The sequence below is a fragment of the Oncorhynchus keta genome, chromosome 22 (genome assembly GCF_023373465.1).
Source record: "Oncorhynchus keta strain PuntledgeMale-10-30-2019 chromosome 22, Oket_V2, whole genome shotgun sequence".
Classification (NCBI taxonomy): Eukaryota; Metazoa; Chordata; class Actinopteri; order Salmoniformes; family Salmonidae; genus Oncorhynchus; species Oncorhynchus keta.
Genome location: NC_068442.1, coordinates 10,462,081 through 10,477,708, shown reverse-complemented (window position 1 = coordinate 10,477,708; position 15,628 = coordinate 10,462,081). Strand labels below are relative to the sequence as shown.

Here is a 15,628-nt window from a genome sequence, read left to right as displayed (position 1 = left end):
TATAGATAAAAAATGTTTACTTGACTTGCTGTTAGAATGCACGACTTGCACTTGACTCGAGACTCGGCTTGTTCTACTTGGAACTCGACTGGAGACTCGGACCTTGAGACTTGCTTGTGACTGGAATAATAGTGACTTAGTCCCACCTCTGGTAATTACACATTTGATCAGTTTCATCAATTTATAGACTGCCCTCTGCAGCTGAGATTTTATTTAACAATATGTATTTGTATTTCAAATGTACATCTTCCCTGTGGGCATCCCAATATTCACTGGCAGCATGTTCAGAATAAATGCATATGTCCTAGAAAATAAAATATATCCATATTGGTCTTAATAGTAATATATGCCATTTAGCAGACACTTTAATCTGAAGTGATTTAGTCATGCATTCATACATTTTACGTATTGGTGGCCATGGCAACCGGCTGGAATGATTTCCCTTTACGCGGTGTGCCCACACTTAGCCTGCATTTAGCATTCATATGTGATTAACCACAAGTTAGCCTTCTCTTCCCTATGAGACCTCGTAAGAAGTTCCAAAGACCCTTGTTCTGCTCCACTGTGTCCACGGTGACACATCGCCCTGGCCTGAAGAGTACCACAGTCCACCTCCAACTATCCAAGTACTTAGACAACCCTTAGGATGTAGTCTATAAAAACCATTAGGATGTATCCCATACAACCCATCACATATTCAGTCAGGTTCATAATTATTGGCACCCTTGATAAAGATTTGTCAAAATGCTGTACAAAATAAATTATACAAATACTGAGCTATATTGTATGCTTAAAAAAATGTGGGACATTATTAAGTCGGATGACATGAGCTTTTTGACCACGTACACCAGTGGTGGGTTTGGTGTTGAAAAACAGTAGCATATGTGACTTAAGGAAACTAGGCGTATGTTGAACGTCACAGGAGAGGTATCAATGCGTTTTTTAGCAACCTAATTGCTTAGCTTCACCTACCAAATCAAATTTTATTTGTCACATCACATGGTTAGCAGATGTTAATGCGAGTGTAGCGAAATCCTAGTTCAATCAGTAATAACCCCTAACTAATAATTCCAAAACTACTGTCTTATTTAGATGCAATATGTACATAAAGATATATGAATGGCTGATTCCACTGGATGTCAGTATATACATATGGTGTATGTAAACAAATGGCATAGTTTAAAGTGGCTAGTGATACATGTATTACATAAGGATCTAGATGATATAGAGTACAGTATATACGTATGCATATGAGATGAATAATGTAAATGTAACAAATTAGGTAATTGTTTAAAGTGGCTAGTGATATATTTTACATTTCCCATCAATTCCCATTATTAAAGTGGCTGGAGTTGAGTCAGTGTGTTGGCAGCATCCACTCAATGTTAGTGGTGGCTGTTTAACAGTCTGATGGCCTTGAGATAGAAGCTGATTTTCAGTCTCTCGGTCCCAGTTTTGATGCACCTGTACTGACCTCGCCTTCTGGATGTTAGCGGGGTGAACAGGCAGTGGCTCGGCAGATTAATGCATGGTAGTAACATGAGTTGGGATAATGGGTAATTGTTTAGCTAGCTAGCGAAGACTCCACTACACAAGTAACAATTTCACTGTAACGTTTACACTTTCTGTATCCTGTGCATGTGACAAATTTATATTTGATTTGATAGTGTGTGTTTACCAGAGACTGTAATGTGAAGAACATGACTTGCACCAAATTCAAATTAGGATATAATATTAGGCCAACGAGACTGTCCAAGTTCTTAAAATACTGCGATAGAATGCCCTGCTTTTCTGTAATTAGTGCGCCACTAACTTCTAAATTTTCCAATTTGTAAGTCGCTCTGGATAAGAGCGTCTGCTAAATGACTTAAATGTTAAATGTAAAATGTAAATAATGATCTTGTTGGGAGTTTATTTTCCTTTAATTAATACAAATTAGCGTCTACATTTCTTGCCGATTTGGGGTTTTAGGCTTGGTTTCTGTATAAGCACTTTGCCATATGCTGATGTATAAGGGTTTTATAAATAGATGTGATTTGAGCTAAGGTTAAGATGTTGTCAGCTATGATATGGTCATTATTTGAACTGGCTAGCCAGCTAACTTAATGAACCAAAACATTGTTTAGGAAGTTGCTTTTAGTTGCCTGGTTTGCTAGATTGACATATACAAAAATCATTTTTAAATGGATTGGTTTATTGGTGTTAAAATACACCAGTTATACTATTTTGGACCACCAGGCTGCTGTTGTCATTGCAGCCTGTTTTTGTGTTTTATACTTTTTCATAACGACAACGAAAAGTTTGCTCTCAGGTGACGATAGTTTGTTCATGATTTCACTGTGACAATTGTGTACAGACATGTCGATAGACCTAGTATAAACCAACCTTTTAATCTTTGGTTGTTTAGTACACTACCGTACTCAATCTGTTAGCACACGTCCTCACCTGACTCCTTAAAGAGATGGGTGGGGCTAGGGCTGTTGCGGTCAAATTGTCAGCCAGTGATTGTGAAGCAAATAACTGTCTGTCTCACGGTAATTGACCGTTAATTAACATAAATGGGTTCCACACATGCAAGCTGCTGAGGCGGGCTTTTTCAACATCTACATTTTAAGTCCAAAGTGGAATAAATCAATTTAGTTGCCTGTACACTTTATTTTAGGAAGGTCTTATTATATTATGACTTTATTGTAAGAATATAATATAATTTTTCCGAGCTAGTGTGCACATGTAGCCGTTATTGCGTTCAGCTTAAAAAGTGATAATTTAAAACCGGTTATTTATGATTGAGTTATTTGCAACAATGATAGAAACCTTAATGTCTTATGAAGTCAAAACATATGGGCTGCATGATTCCACTATATTGATGTAAAAAAAAAAAAAAAAAAAGGCATACACTATTTGTTGCAGTGTAATTGCCTGTTTCGATTTAAAATGGCCAATTATCAGCTGGGCAGTCTAAAGACCACCAGCATTTATATATTTTTTTCTTTAACTATTCAAGTCAGTTACGAACAAATTCTTATTTACAATGACTGCCAAACCTGGACCATGCTGGGCCAATTGTGCACCGCCCTATGGGACTCCCATTCACGGCTGGGTGTGATACAGCCTGGATTCGAAGTAGGGACTGTAGTGACGCCTCTTGCACTGAGATGCAGTGCCTTAGACCGCTGCGCCACTTGGGAGCCCAACATTTAAGCTTACACACACCTTTTGTTCATGGTCTTCTATTTTTTACTGAAGGCAACAAAAAGCAGCATGGTGACATCAGCATTGTGAGAAATGGTGCCCGTAGGCTACTTAGGCTTTCAAATAGGAATTTTCATAGATATTTTTTGGTTGGTTATTATGTTCATGTAAAAACAATTATGAATAATAACAGTAATACATGTAAAGCCAAAGCACATGTGAGGAATAAAAAATACTTATAATTATGTAAATAAAGACAACTGAAAATAACTATTGCGCTCAAAGCCTCTACAGGATCGGCGGGACGGTTGAGCTAATGTAGGCTGCGATTAGCATGAGGTTGTAAGTAACAAGAAAATTTCCCAGGACAAAGACATATCTATGGGCAGAAAGCTTATTCTTGTTAATCTAACTGCACTGTCCAATTTACAGTAGCTATTACAGTGAAAGAATACCATTCTATTGTTTGAGGAGAGTGCACAGTTATGAACTTAAATGTATTATTTAACCAATTAGGCATATTTGGGCAGTCTTGATACAAAGATTTCAACAGAAATCAGTCTAAAACAATTGCACATTGCTGCTATCTGGTGCCCAAAATTTATCCTGGGCTGGAATAATGCATTATGGCCTTTCTCTTGCATTTCAAAGATGATGGTGCAAAAAAACCCACGTTTTTTTTATTAAAAAAATAAAATATTTGACCAGATCTAATGTGTTATATTCTCCTACATTAATTTCACATTTCCACAAACTTAAGTGTTTCCTTTCAAATTGTATCAAGTATATGCATATCCTTGCTTCAGGTCCTGAGCTACAGGCAGTTACATTTGGGTATGTCATTTTAGTTGAACATTAAAAAAAATGGGCAGATCTTTAAGTGGTTCTGCCTATTCGATTTAAGAAACATGGTGTTTCTTGATCGAAACCTTATAACCGAACTTTGGCGAGTGCGAGCCTATGATAGTGGACTGAAACAATAGCCCGTTTATAGGCAACGGGCAGCTTAACTGTCCTGCAATACACTGCCCATCTTTTTTTTTCTTTTTTGTTAGCTCTTGTTGTGTGTGTCCTGTTAAAAGTTGTAAAATGGGCTTGACTGACGACACTGTCACACAGTTCTCCCCAGATAGGATATCAGTGAAGTCGGGCACAGGCTTCAGTGCGGCATTGATCGTTTGCAGAACATTGACCTGCCATGACTGATCTAAATACTTGTGGTCTCGATCATCAATCAATACCCGTCGTATGGCCAGGACCTGCTCCAAAACTCTTTGTTTGTGTTTTATAATCCTGCAGGATTAAAATATTTATTCCCTTGCATTTCATATAATTTGATGTATACAATTGATTAATCTAGGACCAACATCTTGGTAAAAAATTGTAGCTTGTATTTCATTTAAATAGCCTAAAATTAATAGAATGAAATGTGCACATCATTCAACTAGTAGGACTAATTGTATTTGATTTAAATAGCCAAACATTTATGGAATGCATTAGGCATAATTTCATATACAGTACCAGTCAAAAGTTTGGACACACCTACTCATTCCAGGGTTTCTTTATTTTTACAATTTTCTACATTGTCGAAGGCCCGGGTTGTGTGTTTTGCAACACCTTCTGTGACTGCCAGATGCAGTTTGTGTCCAAAGCAGTTAAGCCATGGCCAAACCAACTGCCTCACCGCGGCCACAATGTTTGCCCTGTTGTCAGTTGTGCTACAGGACACTTTCTTCTCATCCAATGCCCATTCTGCCAACACGGACCGGAGAGCTTCACTCAGGTTGTCCGCAGTATGGTTCTCTGGCATATAGGTTGTCTCAAGACAATGGGGCATATGAGACCAATCACTGGATATGTAGTGAACAGTCAGGCTCATGTATGGGGTCATGTTTACTCTAGACCAAATATCTGTTGTGAGAGAAATTGGGCATGTCTTGAGTTCTTGGAGAATTTCTCCCCTCACTTTCTTATACATATTGGGAACAGCCTTTTGTGAAAAGCATGCTCTCGATGGTAACTCGTACTGATTGTCCTGTATGAAAAGGAACAGACTTTTTTTTTTTTAAATAACCAAAAAATATCACATCTTATTTTGCTACATAAGACTGACTCAAACAGGTCGTTCACATGTGCAGAAAGTACCTCATACTTGCGGTGAAATATGACGATGGATCTTTGTTATTGGGCTATTTTACTTTCACTGGTACTGGGGCCCTTGTTAAGGTCAACAACATCATGAAATTTAACAAGTATTAGGACATTTTAGGCAAAAACTTGGTTGCCTCTGCCAGGAGGATGACACTTGTGGATCTTCCAGCAAGACAATAATCCCAAACACAAATCAAAATTCAAAGAAATTGTTAATTGACCTCAATCAATATTTTGCAATGGCCATCTGTCTCCGGGCTTGAACCCCATTGAAAACCTGTTGTTTGAATTGAAGAGGGAGGTCTATAAGAGCAGACGAAGGGTATCAAGGATCTGGAAAGATTCTGTATGGAGGAATGGTCTAAGATCCCTCCCAACGTGTTCTCCAATCTCATTAAATAAATTAGAATTGGGAGGGTGCTAGAGGATTAAATCATGGTGACAATTTTGCCCCATCTTTTTAAAAATGTATTACTACTTGTTAAACCAAATATCTTTGTCTGCGCATTTATGTAGTAATAAAATGTCCCAAGTCTTTTTTTTTTCTTTCTCAAGGGTGCCAATAATTATGGACCTGACTGTATTCATTATGATAACCCTTAGATTAGTGGTATACTCCATTCAACCTCTACAAATGTGGTGTCCTACAATGCTTAGATTACAGCAAAGCCCTGAGTACAACCTTTAGTGACGTACTGCTCCTTGCAACCCTTATTGTGCATGAAACACATTGAGAATCTCACTGCAGATAGGTACTTATCACAGTGGGAGGCTTTCCTTCTCTTGCTTTAACAAAAGCTCTACCTGCTGCATGATGAACCTGCCGTTTCTACTTGTAGAATCGCAATGCTAGTCAGTAGCCAACAACTTTACTTTGAGCCACTCAATCCTACCAGTTTGTCTGAGCTATTAGATTACTTACAGTGAAGCCTTGTTTTTAACTAGACCTGACGTCTCTGTTTTGCATGGATACGATATGTCATGCTTGTGCCATGCCTCATGACGGGTGCCATGTGTTCAAAATCTTCAAGCTATTGTGATTTGTCTGCGCTTGTGAGGCTGGTTGAACGTGCTGCCAAATTCTCAAAAAATGCCGGAGGCTGCTTATGGTAGAGAAATATAAACATTACAATTCTCTGGCAACAGCTCTGTTGGACATTCCTGCAGTCACCATGCCAACTGCACGCTCCTTCAACTTGAGACATATGTGGCATTGTATTGTTTGACAAAACTGTACATCTTAGAGTGGCCTTTTATTTTCCCCAGCACAGGGTACACCTGGATGGATTATCTTGGCAACAGAGAAAAGCTCACTAACCGGGATGTAAACGAATTTGTGCGTATGGAACACTACATGTTGCGTTTATATTTTTGTTCAGTATAGAAGCTCCAAAAAGTTTGTGCATGCATTGGCTGGGAAACGAACCCGGGCCTGGCAGCGTGAGAATTCTACCACTGAACCACCAATGCTTAGCTGTGAAGAAAAGGGTCCCTCTGTTTCTGAAGGAGAGAAGAATGCCACGGCACAGCAGGGTTGGAAGGGGGGGGGGGATTGGGGAAAGGCAGTCGTAAGTTTGGTGGAATGAACGAACAGACCTGCAGAGAAGCTAGAAGATGTTTGTCTGTGCTCAGATAAACGTTGGGAACTGAGGAGGATCTGTCACGATAAATGTTTGCTCATTCATTTACATGGAGCCAGTTCGGACACACATACAGTGCATTCGGAAAGTATTCAGGCCCCTTCCCTTTCTCCACATTTTGTTACATTAGCCTTATTTTAAGTATGTTTCCCTTATCAAATCTACACACACTACCCCATAATGACCAAGCGCAAACAGATTTAGCCAAATGCATTTAAACTTAGTTTTTCACAATTTCTTGACATTTAATCATAGTAACAATTCCCTGTTTTAGGTCAGTTAGGATCACCAGTTTATTTTAAGAATGTGAAATGTCAGAATAATAGTAGTGATTTATTTCAGCTTTTATTTCTTTTATCCCATTCCCAGTGGGTCAGAAGTTTACATACGCTCAATTAGTATTTGGTAGCATTGCCTTTAAATTGTTTGACTTGGGTTAAATGGTAGTGGCCGGACGGAAGCCACCCTTTGGTAAAAGGCACATGACAGCCCACTTGGAGTTTGTCAAAAGGCACCTAAAGGACTATGAGAAACAAGATTGAATTCTTTGGCCTGAATGCTAAGCATCACGTCTGGAGGAAACCTCACACCATCCCTACTGTGAAGCATGGTGGTGGCAGCATCAGGGGCAGGGGTTTGTTATTCAGTGGCAGGGACAGGCAGGCTAGTCAGGATTGAGGGAAAGATGAACGGAGCAAAGTACAGAGATTATTGATGAAAACCTGCTCCAGAGCGCTCAGAACCTCAGACTGGGGCGAAGGTTCACTTTCCAAGCGGACAATGACCCTAAGCACACAGACAAGACAACGCAGGAGTGGCTTCTAGACAAGTCTCTGAATGTCCATGAGTGGCCCAGTCCAGCCAGAGCCCAGCCAGAACCCGATCGAACATCTCTGGAGAGACCTGAAAATAGCTGTGAAGCAACGCTCCCCATCCAACCTGACAGAGCTTGAGAGGATCTGCAGAGGAATGGAAGAAACTCTCCAAATACAGGTGTGCCAAGCTTGTAGCGTCATACCCAGGAAGACTTGAGGCTGTAAGCTTCAACAAAGTACTATGTGCAGGGTCTGAATACAATTATTTATTTTTTATGTATGTGCAAACATTTCTAAACCTGTTTTTGCTTTGTCATTATGGGGTATTGTGTGTAGATTGATGGGGGGAAAGAACTATTTCATCAATTTTAGAATAAGGCTGTAATGTAGCAAAATGTGGAAAAAGTCAAGTGGTCTGAATACTTTCCGAATGCACTGTAGATAAACTCCAGATTTCCCATAGTTCCTGCTGGCCTAGCTGTGCTGTGTTTCTGAAAGCTTGTGCATTGTGTCCTCTAGTCTAGAGCAATGGTAACTTGCTAAGCTGCTGAATTGCCCAGATCTGTCGTGCAGTCCGACACCTATGTCTCATTTTATGTGGGTCTACTGTTTTCTGTTATACCTGACCATGCCTCAAAGGCCTCTACAGTGTTTGATCTTCCTCTGTATTGTTTCCGTTTCCCTCTGTGGCTTTTTAGTATCTGCTGTTACCTATTTTGGAGTATGTGTTCCCATAACGTTGTCTTGTGTACTTCCTTTCTTACCCGTATTCTCTCTCTGGACAGTGCTGACCGGTCACAGGTGACCCTTGACCTTGATGGGATAGTTCAGGTGCTGGACCGCCACCTGCATGACTCTTCCACCGGCATGATGACCCGCATCGCCGTGCTCAAGTGGCTGTACCACCTCTACATCAAGACACCTCGCAAAGTGGGTCGTATTACCAATGCTGCTCCTTTCTTTGGAGTGTTTTACAGTATGTCTATCAGCACACTGATCTGTGTGTGTCTATTTGTGTGCCTTTGTGACGTGTAGATGTTCCGGCACACAGACAGTCTGTTCCCCATGTTGCTGAAGACCCTCTCTGATGAGTCTGATGAGGTGAGTACTACATGCACCCCCAGTTGAGTATCTCACTAATGTTAAAGGTATACTTAATCCAAGCAGACTATGGACAAGGTTGAACAGCAATCCATGCTTTTGGTTTTGTTTACTTGGCCACTGTTTCAACTGCTTACTTTTGAGAATTTGTGGCAAATCCAATTGGCCAGGTAAAGAACCAAAGCATTGATTGCTGACTTGCCTTGTCCATACACTGGTTTCCTTACGATGTAAGCAATTTGTTATTTGGCTGAACTATCTTTTACAAAAGTAACCAACCTCACCCCATCTATTACTCAGGTCATTCTTAAGGACCTGGAGGTTCTGGCTGAGATTGCGTCATCCCCAGCAGGACAGACCGATTCCTCAGGCTCCTGTGATAATTCTGACAGCAAACTGGAGCTTCGGGTTCCTGATGGGGCCAAGGCAGGCCCACAGACAGTCGTGGGTGAGTAGAAAATGCCTCCGGAACAGTAGTATGATGCATAAAAGTAAATAATGCATTAATTCTCACCCACCTAATGTCTTGTAACCCTGGTTCCAAAATAGGTGACTCGTCGCCCTCCACCCCCAGCATGAACTCTTACTTCTACAAGTTCATGATCAACCTCCTGAAGCGCTTCTGCCTGGAGAGAAAGCTGCTGGAGAACAGAGGAGCCTTCATTATCAGGTAGTGACATATGTGCATCAATGACCTGCGACATTGGTATAGACTCACAGATTCCTGTGAATTTTGTTGTTGCTGAAACTCCAAGTTTCTCGAGACCATGGATTTTTTTTTTTTTCAACCTACTCCACCCCTTTGGGATTGTTTGTAGTTTGTTACCCATCACCTCTCACTCTCCTTGCCCCCCCCAGGCAGTTGTGTCTGCTTCTGCACGCAGAGAACATATTCCACTCCATGGCAGACATCCTGTTGAAGGAAGAGGACCTGAAGTTTGCATCCACCATGGTGCAGACGCTCAACACAATCCTGCTCACCTCTGCAGAGCTCTTTCAGCTGCGCAACCAGCTCAAGGACCTGCGCACACAGGTAATGCCTGGCTGACCACCAATTCCATTTGAAAAATGTGCTGAATTTTAATTCACTTCTTGAACGGGCAGAATTGTAATGGAATTGAACCCAACCCTGTTGACCCAATGAGGTATAGTTTTCCCTGCTGTGTGTATCCTCATGTTAACTGTGTTTTGCACCCCCTGCAGGAGAGTTGTGCCCTGTTCTGCTGCCTGTATCGTTCTTGGTGTCACAACCCTGTGGCCACCGTGTCTCTCTGCTTCCTGACCCAGAACTACCGCCATGCCTATGACCTCATCCAAAAGTTGTATCCTTTCTGGTTGTCTTTGATATACATTTTGCATATCAGCATTGTTGCACCTCGTAGTGTATGCCTATTGGTATATTATGGCAGACCATATTTCCTTAATGTTAGCCATTTAGCGGTGATTTGGAGGTGACTGTAGACTTCCTCATGGAAGTTGACAAGCTGGTACAGTTGATCGAGAGCCCCATCTTTACCTGTAAGTCCCACAGCTCAATATTGGATCAGAACACACAGTCGATCCCAAACCACCCTCTCGCCCCTACCAACTCAAACGGATGGCCCTCCGTTTTCATGTGTTTCTAATGGAACTTTTGAGGGCGACTTAAGAGTTGCGAGGGGGATCAACCCTTCAACTTTGGGACACACTTGTGACTTGAATGATGCAATTCATGTTCCACATGTCAATAATAATAATAATAATACAATAATAAAACAAGCATGAAGTTCAAATGTTTTACAAGATAAAACTTCAGTAACGGTTAAAACATTTAATTTGGGCAGTATTTGTTGTTACATGTGTCAAGCCTTAGACGTAACACACCTCTCCAAACATATCGCTGTGTGTATCGGGAAAGCACTTCGCCCTGGAGCCTGCAGCCTTGCTGGCTAGGCTGAGTTTCTATCGGAAGGTGTAATTAGCCCCTACACCCTCAATTTTGCAGATGTGTGCATGAATGTGTGCATGAATGTGCAAATGGAAGGGGAAGGTACTGATTTGGGATTCAGCTGCACTACAAACACACACACTAGCCAACCAACCGGTCTCTCAACGGTTTGTTTTTATAGACTTGCGTCTCCAACTGCTGGATGTGGAGAACAACCCATACCTGATCAAGGCCCTGTACGGCCTGCTGATGCTGCTGCCCCAGAGCCAGGCCTTCCAGCTGCTCTCCCACCGCCTGCGCTGTGTGCCTAACCCAGAGCTTATGAGGACAGTGTGAGTAGAACTAAACACTGTGTTATTGTGGTGTGCCCACTGTGTGCAGAATTCTATTACCATGGCCATTACAATATTCATCATAACACTTCTCATCGGATGTGCCCCATGCATATGTATTGTTTATAATTTATCTGGAAGCATGTTTTTATGTTGCAGGGATGAGTCAAAGTACATTGAGTCTAAGCCTGTTGGCACCAAGCGTCCGGCCTACACCCACATGGACTACAATGACCTGCTGCAGCACTTTAACCGTGTCCAGAGCAAACACCTGGAGGTACGACACCAGCGCTCAGGCCGCGCTGACCACCCAGACCGGAAGCTGATGCTGTGACGCATTGGGACCATCTTTGACCCCCGAGGCAGGGCACTGCGTCAAGCCTTCTCCCACGCATGCCCATACATGACGACGCAAAACACCCCAACCGGTAACTTAAAGGAACCAAACTGAATGAAGGCGGCTCATCTCTTGTTTAGGAGCACCCTTGTGCTAATACATTTTTTAGCCATTGAGCGTTCTGTAGGAATAAAGGACATCAATTTCGATTTTTATTTTTTAAACAGTATTTTTGTTCAGGTGCTGGAAGTGTTGAGTTGCATACACACACACACACACACACACTGCCCATACATTTGTATTTGACCCTGATTTCTCCAGATGCATGGACAAATTGTTTAGGCCCACCCAACCCTGTTGTAAGAAGTGACACTACCTTATTTTGACTGGAGGACGATCAAAGCTTGATATTAGGTCAGGGGAAACCGCTTGCATGTTATGTTTAGCTTTTTAAATAATGAACACCATCTTTGTTCTCACTATTTAAACTGCTTGATGTTACTTGGCAGGCCCATATTCCACAGTTGTCCCAAAAGACCTGTACGATGGACATGTTCTTCCAACTAGTTTTAGGCTCTTGTTCCACAAAGCTAAACAACTGGACACTCCCTCCCCTGAATTCAAGTCCTGCTTGTGGAACAGTGTTAAATAGATCTCTCTTGGCCCCTGAACTCTCCTCCACCCTTCCCTTCTCATTTCTCTCTTCTCTACAGCCAGTTTCCCCCCCCCTCCCAACTGACTGCTCTGCACCCCTTTTTTCTCTTTTGAACTGTTGTCATTTACTTGTTCTTATTGCTACCATACCTGCTTCCTGACCAGGCCTTCTGTAGACAGACTGACCTTGTGTTATCAAGTGAAACGTATAAAATAAAGTGGACCATGTATAATAATTTGACTTCCTTCTTTTCATTAGCTCCTATAGTCTACTATGCATGTGTATGTAAACAGCAGGTGATGTCAGTCATGCTTTTATGGCTGGTGATTGATCTTTGGGTCCGGTGTTTGGATTCACAAGAACAAATCATTTCAGATTTGATTTTTTAAAGCTTATGAGATTTCATGCCACAAGTTGTTAGTACTTCATCTTGATCAAGGTAATTCTCACTCTCAGCAGATGTAGCTAGCTGAGTTATGTTTTGTCATATATTAGCTACTGTAGCAGCTGGGCAGTAACAGTGGGGCAGGTGTGGGCTTATTTTAGACAAGGCTGATGGTGTGGTACTTGTCAGTTACCATGAATATGCAGTGTTTCAGTTTTGTTTACAGCTGATGCGTTTCGGTGATGCTGCTCAGACCCATTATAAACAAGAAAAGAGCGATCTAACTTGTTATTAGTAGGGATGCACAGATATTACATTTTTTGGGTGGGGCCGATACAGGCTCCGAATGCCGGGGGACGTGTGATGCGCGTTTGGAGCAATGCTGTCTGTTTCCAAGGCTCAGCCAACCGTTCACATAACAGAATGCGACTGAGGAGAAAAGACAGTCAACTTGCTAGTTACAGCATCAGCGCACGCTCTGGAAAGACAGTTTACTGGGGTGTCTCAAAGACTAATAACTAGTTTACCATTTCATTTACAGCAGCGGGTCCCCTGAACGAGAACGAAGAGGTAGGTGAGAAGCCTGACCACGGAGACTGGGTGAGGTGATGAAGCATACTTAATGACCTGTATCCGAAAAACAACTGGCATTTGTAAAGTTTGAGGTGAGGGAGAAAGTGTGGTGGAACAAGTAACGTTAACAGTTATTGTTAGGTATATTGCTGGCTGGAACGAATTATCCTTTAGCTAGCCAGAGAAATGTTGCGCAACATTAGCCACCTTAACTGATAAAATCATTAAGTTTATGGTGTGAAAATTACCTGGCTAATGAAGTCAGACAGCTAAAGTTAAAACATCAGATGAGCTAACGTTAGTAACCCAACCAATTCGCTCTAGTATGAACTGGTAACGTTATACGACTCCTTGCCGTTCCTTACGTTATAACGCTTACTGGACCCTGGCAATCTCAATGAAATGTTAACGAACTAACAACTATCTGTGAATGAATGTTTTCCCTCCACGGTATGTGGTGATTTTCAGAATGAGAGAATTAGGTGAAAATGAGGCGTTACTTGTTAAACCGTTAAGTGGAGCTGGGCCTGGCTTAAGCTAGATGCCACTATAGAGGTGAAAGGAACACCACACTTTCCCTCTTTTTTAATACAGTGTATAAAAAGGGGTATGCCAGGTATACTCTCTGCCTGAAAGAGTTAAATTATGCCAACAAAAGGTATGCTCTGCTGACCGCATTGTAGAACAGATGTCCACAGGAATAATGTGCAGTGCAGCTCAAAGATGTTGCTTTTTTCGTGTTGAACTTGACAGTAACACGTGTGTGTGAGAGGGTGGGGTTATATATATATATATATTTTACTCAGTGAATGTTATTTTTGCACACATTCGTGTGCACTTGATCGATGTCTGCTATAATGGCCACTATAATAGAGCAAAAATATAATGCCGGTTTCATTCTATTTCTACTTAAGATGCCCCCCCACCACCAGAGCTGTTGCCAGAGAATTTAATGTAAATTTATTTATCTGCAATAAGCCTCCTCCGTTTATAGAGAATTTGGCAGTTCGTCCAACCAGCCTCACAAACGCAGACCATGTGTATGGAGTCGTGTGTGCGAGCGGTTTGCGGATGTCATTGTTGTGAAGGTTAAATAAATAAAAACAGTAATGGCGGTGTTATGGGAAGGCATAAGCTACGGACAACAAACACAATTGCATTTTATCGATGGCAATTGGAATACACAGAGACACCGTGACGAGATCGTGACGCCCATTGTCGTGCCATTCATACGCCGACATCACCTCATGTTTCAGCATGATAATGCACGGCCCTATGTCGCAAGGATCTGTACACAATTCCTGGATGCTGAAAATGTCCCAGTTCTTCCATGGCCTGTATACTCACCACACCAGATACTGAGTGGTTTTCTGATCCATGCACCAACCTTTTAAGAGATCTGTATTCCCATTCATGTGAAATCCATAGATTGGGGCCTAATTAATTTCTCAATTGACTGATTTTCTTATACGAACTAACTCAAACGTGAAATTGTTGCTTTTTATGTTCAGTATAAATCCACCCTTCTAGTGGTATCAAAAGTTGGAACTATTGTAATCACTACCTTTTTTGAGTTTTGAAAACGCAAAAAACATTTAATCCTGATTTTAAAAGTCAAATTGGATGACCAAATCCGAATGCCGAAGGATTTTAATATTTTTTTATACCAAATTCTAAGATTTATTCCAATCTGATTGTTGAAATCTATTTCGAAAAGTTTTTGTAAAACTTGCCCCTGGGAACAGTTTTTCAAAAGTTCTGATCAGATTAAATCTCAATTGGGTATTTCAAAACTGAGATGTTTTGTTCTGAATTTCTGGATAGGGATTCGGGAATCTAATCTCACCTTTAAAGATGCACTCCAGCTATTTTTATTTTACTTTTCCCTGTTAAACATTACACATAAATACAGTAATGTACACACAATTCATGGTAACAAAATGTTTTGAGCAAAATAGTGTATTTGTAGACTGCAAACTTAAAGTAGTAGGACATTCAAGGAGTTGGTTTGATGGTGCCCTCTGCCTTCGGCGTCCTCCTTTGCCTTCGGCGTCCTCCTTTGCTTGCGTGAACAATAGACGGGTTGGTTTAGCAACAAAACCAACACGTGCGCAACTATGGCGCAAAACAGAAGTGGTTGACATGTCAATTGTATTTAATCTCAATGTTTATTGAAAACAAATTCATTTGCACAATGAGCACTTCTCTCAAATACATTGTTAGTAGTTTATCTAGCGAATTACATATTAGCATTGACATGGAATCAAAAGACCTCAAAACAAGATGCATGGATCCAAGAACAAGAGAACTGATCCAAGAACAAGAGAACTGAAACAAGCTACCTACAATTCCCCACATGGCAGCTTCTTGTCATTGTTGCTAGCTATCTTACCATTTAGAATCATAACAAAGCACAGCTTCCAGACCCATCGAAGCCTGTGCCTCTTGTTGGTGATGTCAGCCATCCCGTCTAGAGGAGGAATAGAGAACAAAAGTCATGAGGATACCTGGAACACTTTT

General features: G+C 41.3%; 1 protein-coding gene across 2 annotated transcripts in view; it reads left to right on the top strand.

The window, feature by feature from the left end:
- Positions 1-12,379, top strand: part of vac14 (vac14 homolog (S. cerevisiae)) — a 28,981-nt gene extending 16,602 nt beyond the window's left edge. For both annotated transcript variants that reach the window (XM_035798175.2, XM_035798174.2), the window contains 9 exons: positions 8,584-8,728; positions 8,834-8,899; positions 9,200-9,347; positions 9,449-9,569; positions 9,758-9,932; positions 10,103-10,221; positions 10,338-10,417; positions 11,008-11,158; positions 11,318-12,379. In XM_035798175.2, the coding sequence (XP_035654068.1) occupies positions 8,584-8,728; positions 8,834-8,899; positions 9,200-9,347; positions 9,449-9,569; positions 9,758-9,932; positions 10,103-10,221; positions 10,338-10,417; positions 11,008-11,158; positions 11,318-11,492 (1,180 nt within the window). In that variant the 3' untranslated portion in view covers positions 11,493-12,379. The remainder of the gene's footprint in view (positions 1-8,583; positions 8,729-8,833; positions 8,900-9,199; positions 9,348-9,448; positions 9,570-9,757; positions 9,933-10,102; positions 10,222-10,337; positions 10,418-11,007; positions 11,159-11,317) is intronic.
- The last annotated feature ends 3,249 nt before the right edge of the window (positions 12,380-15,628 follow it).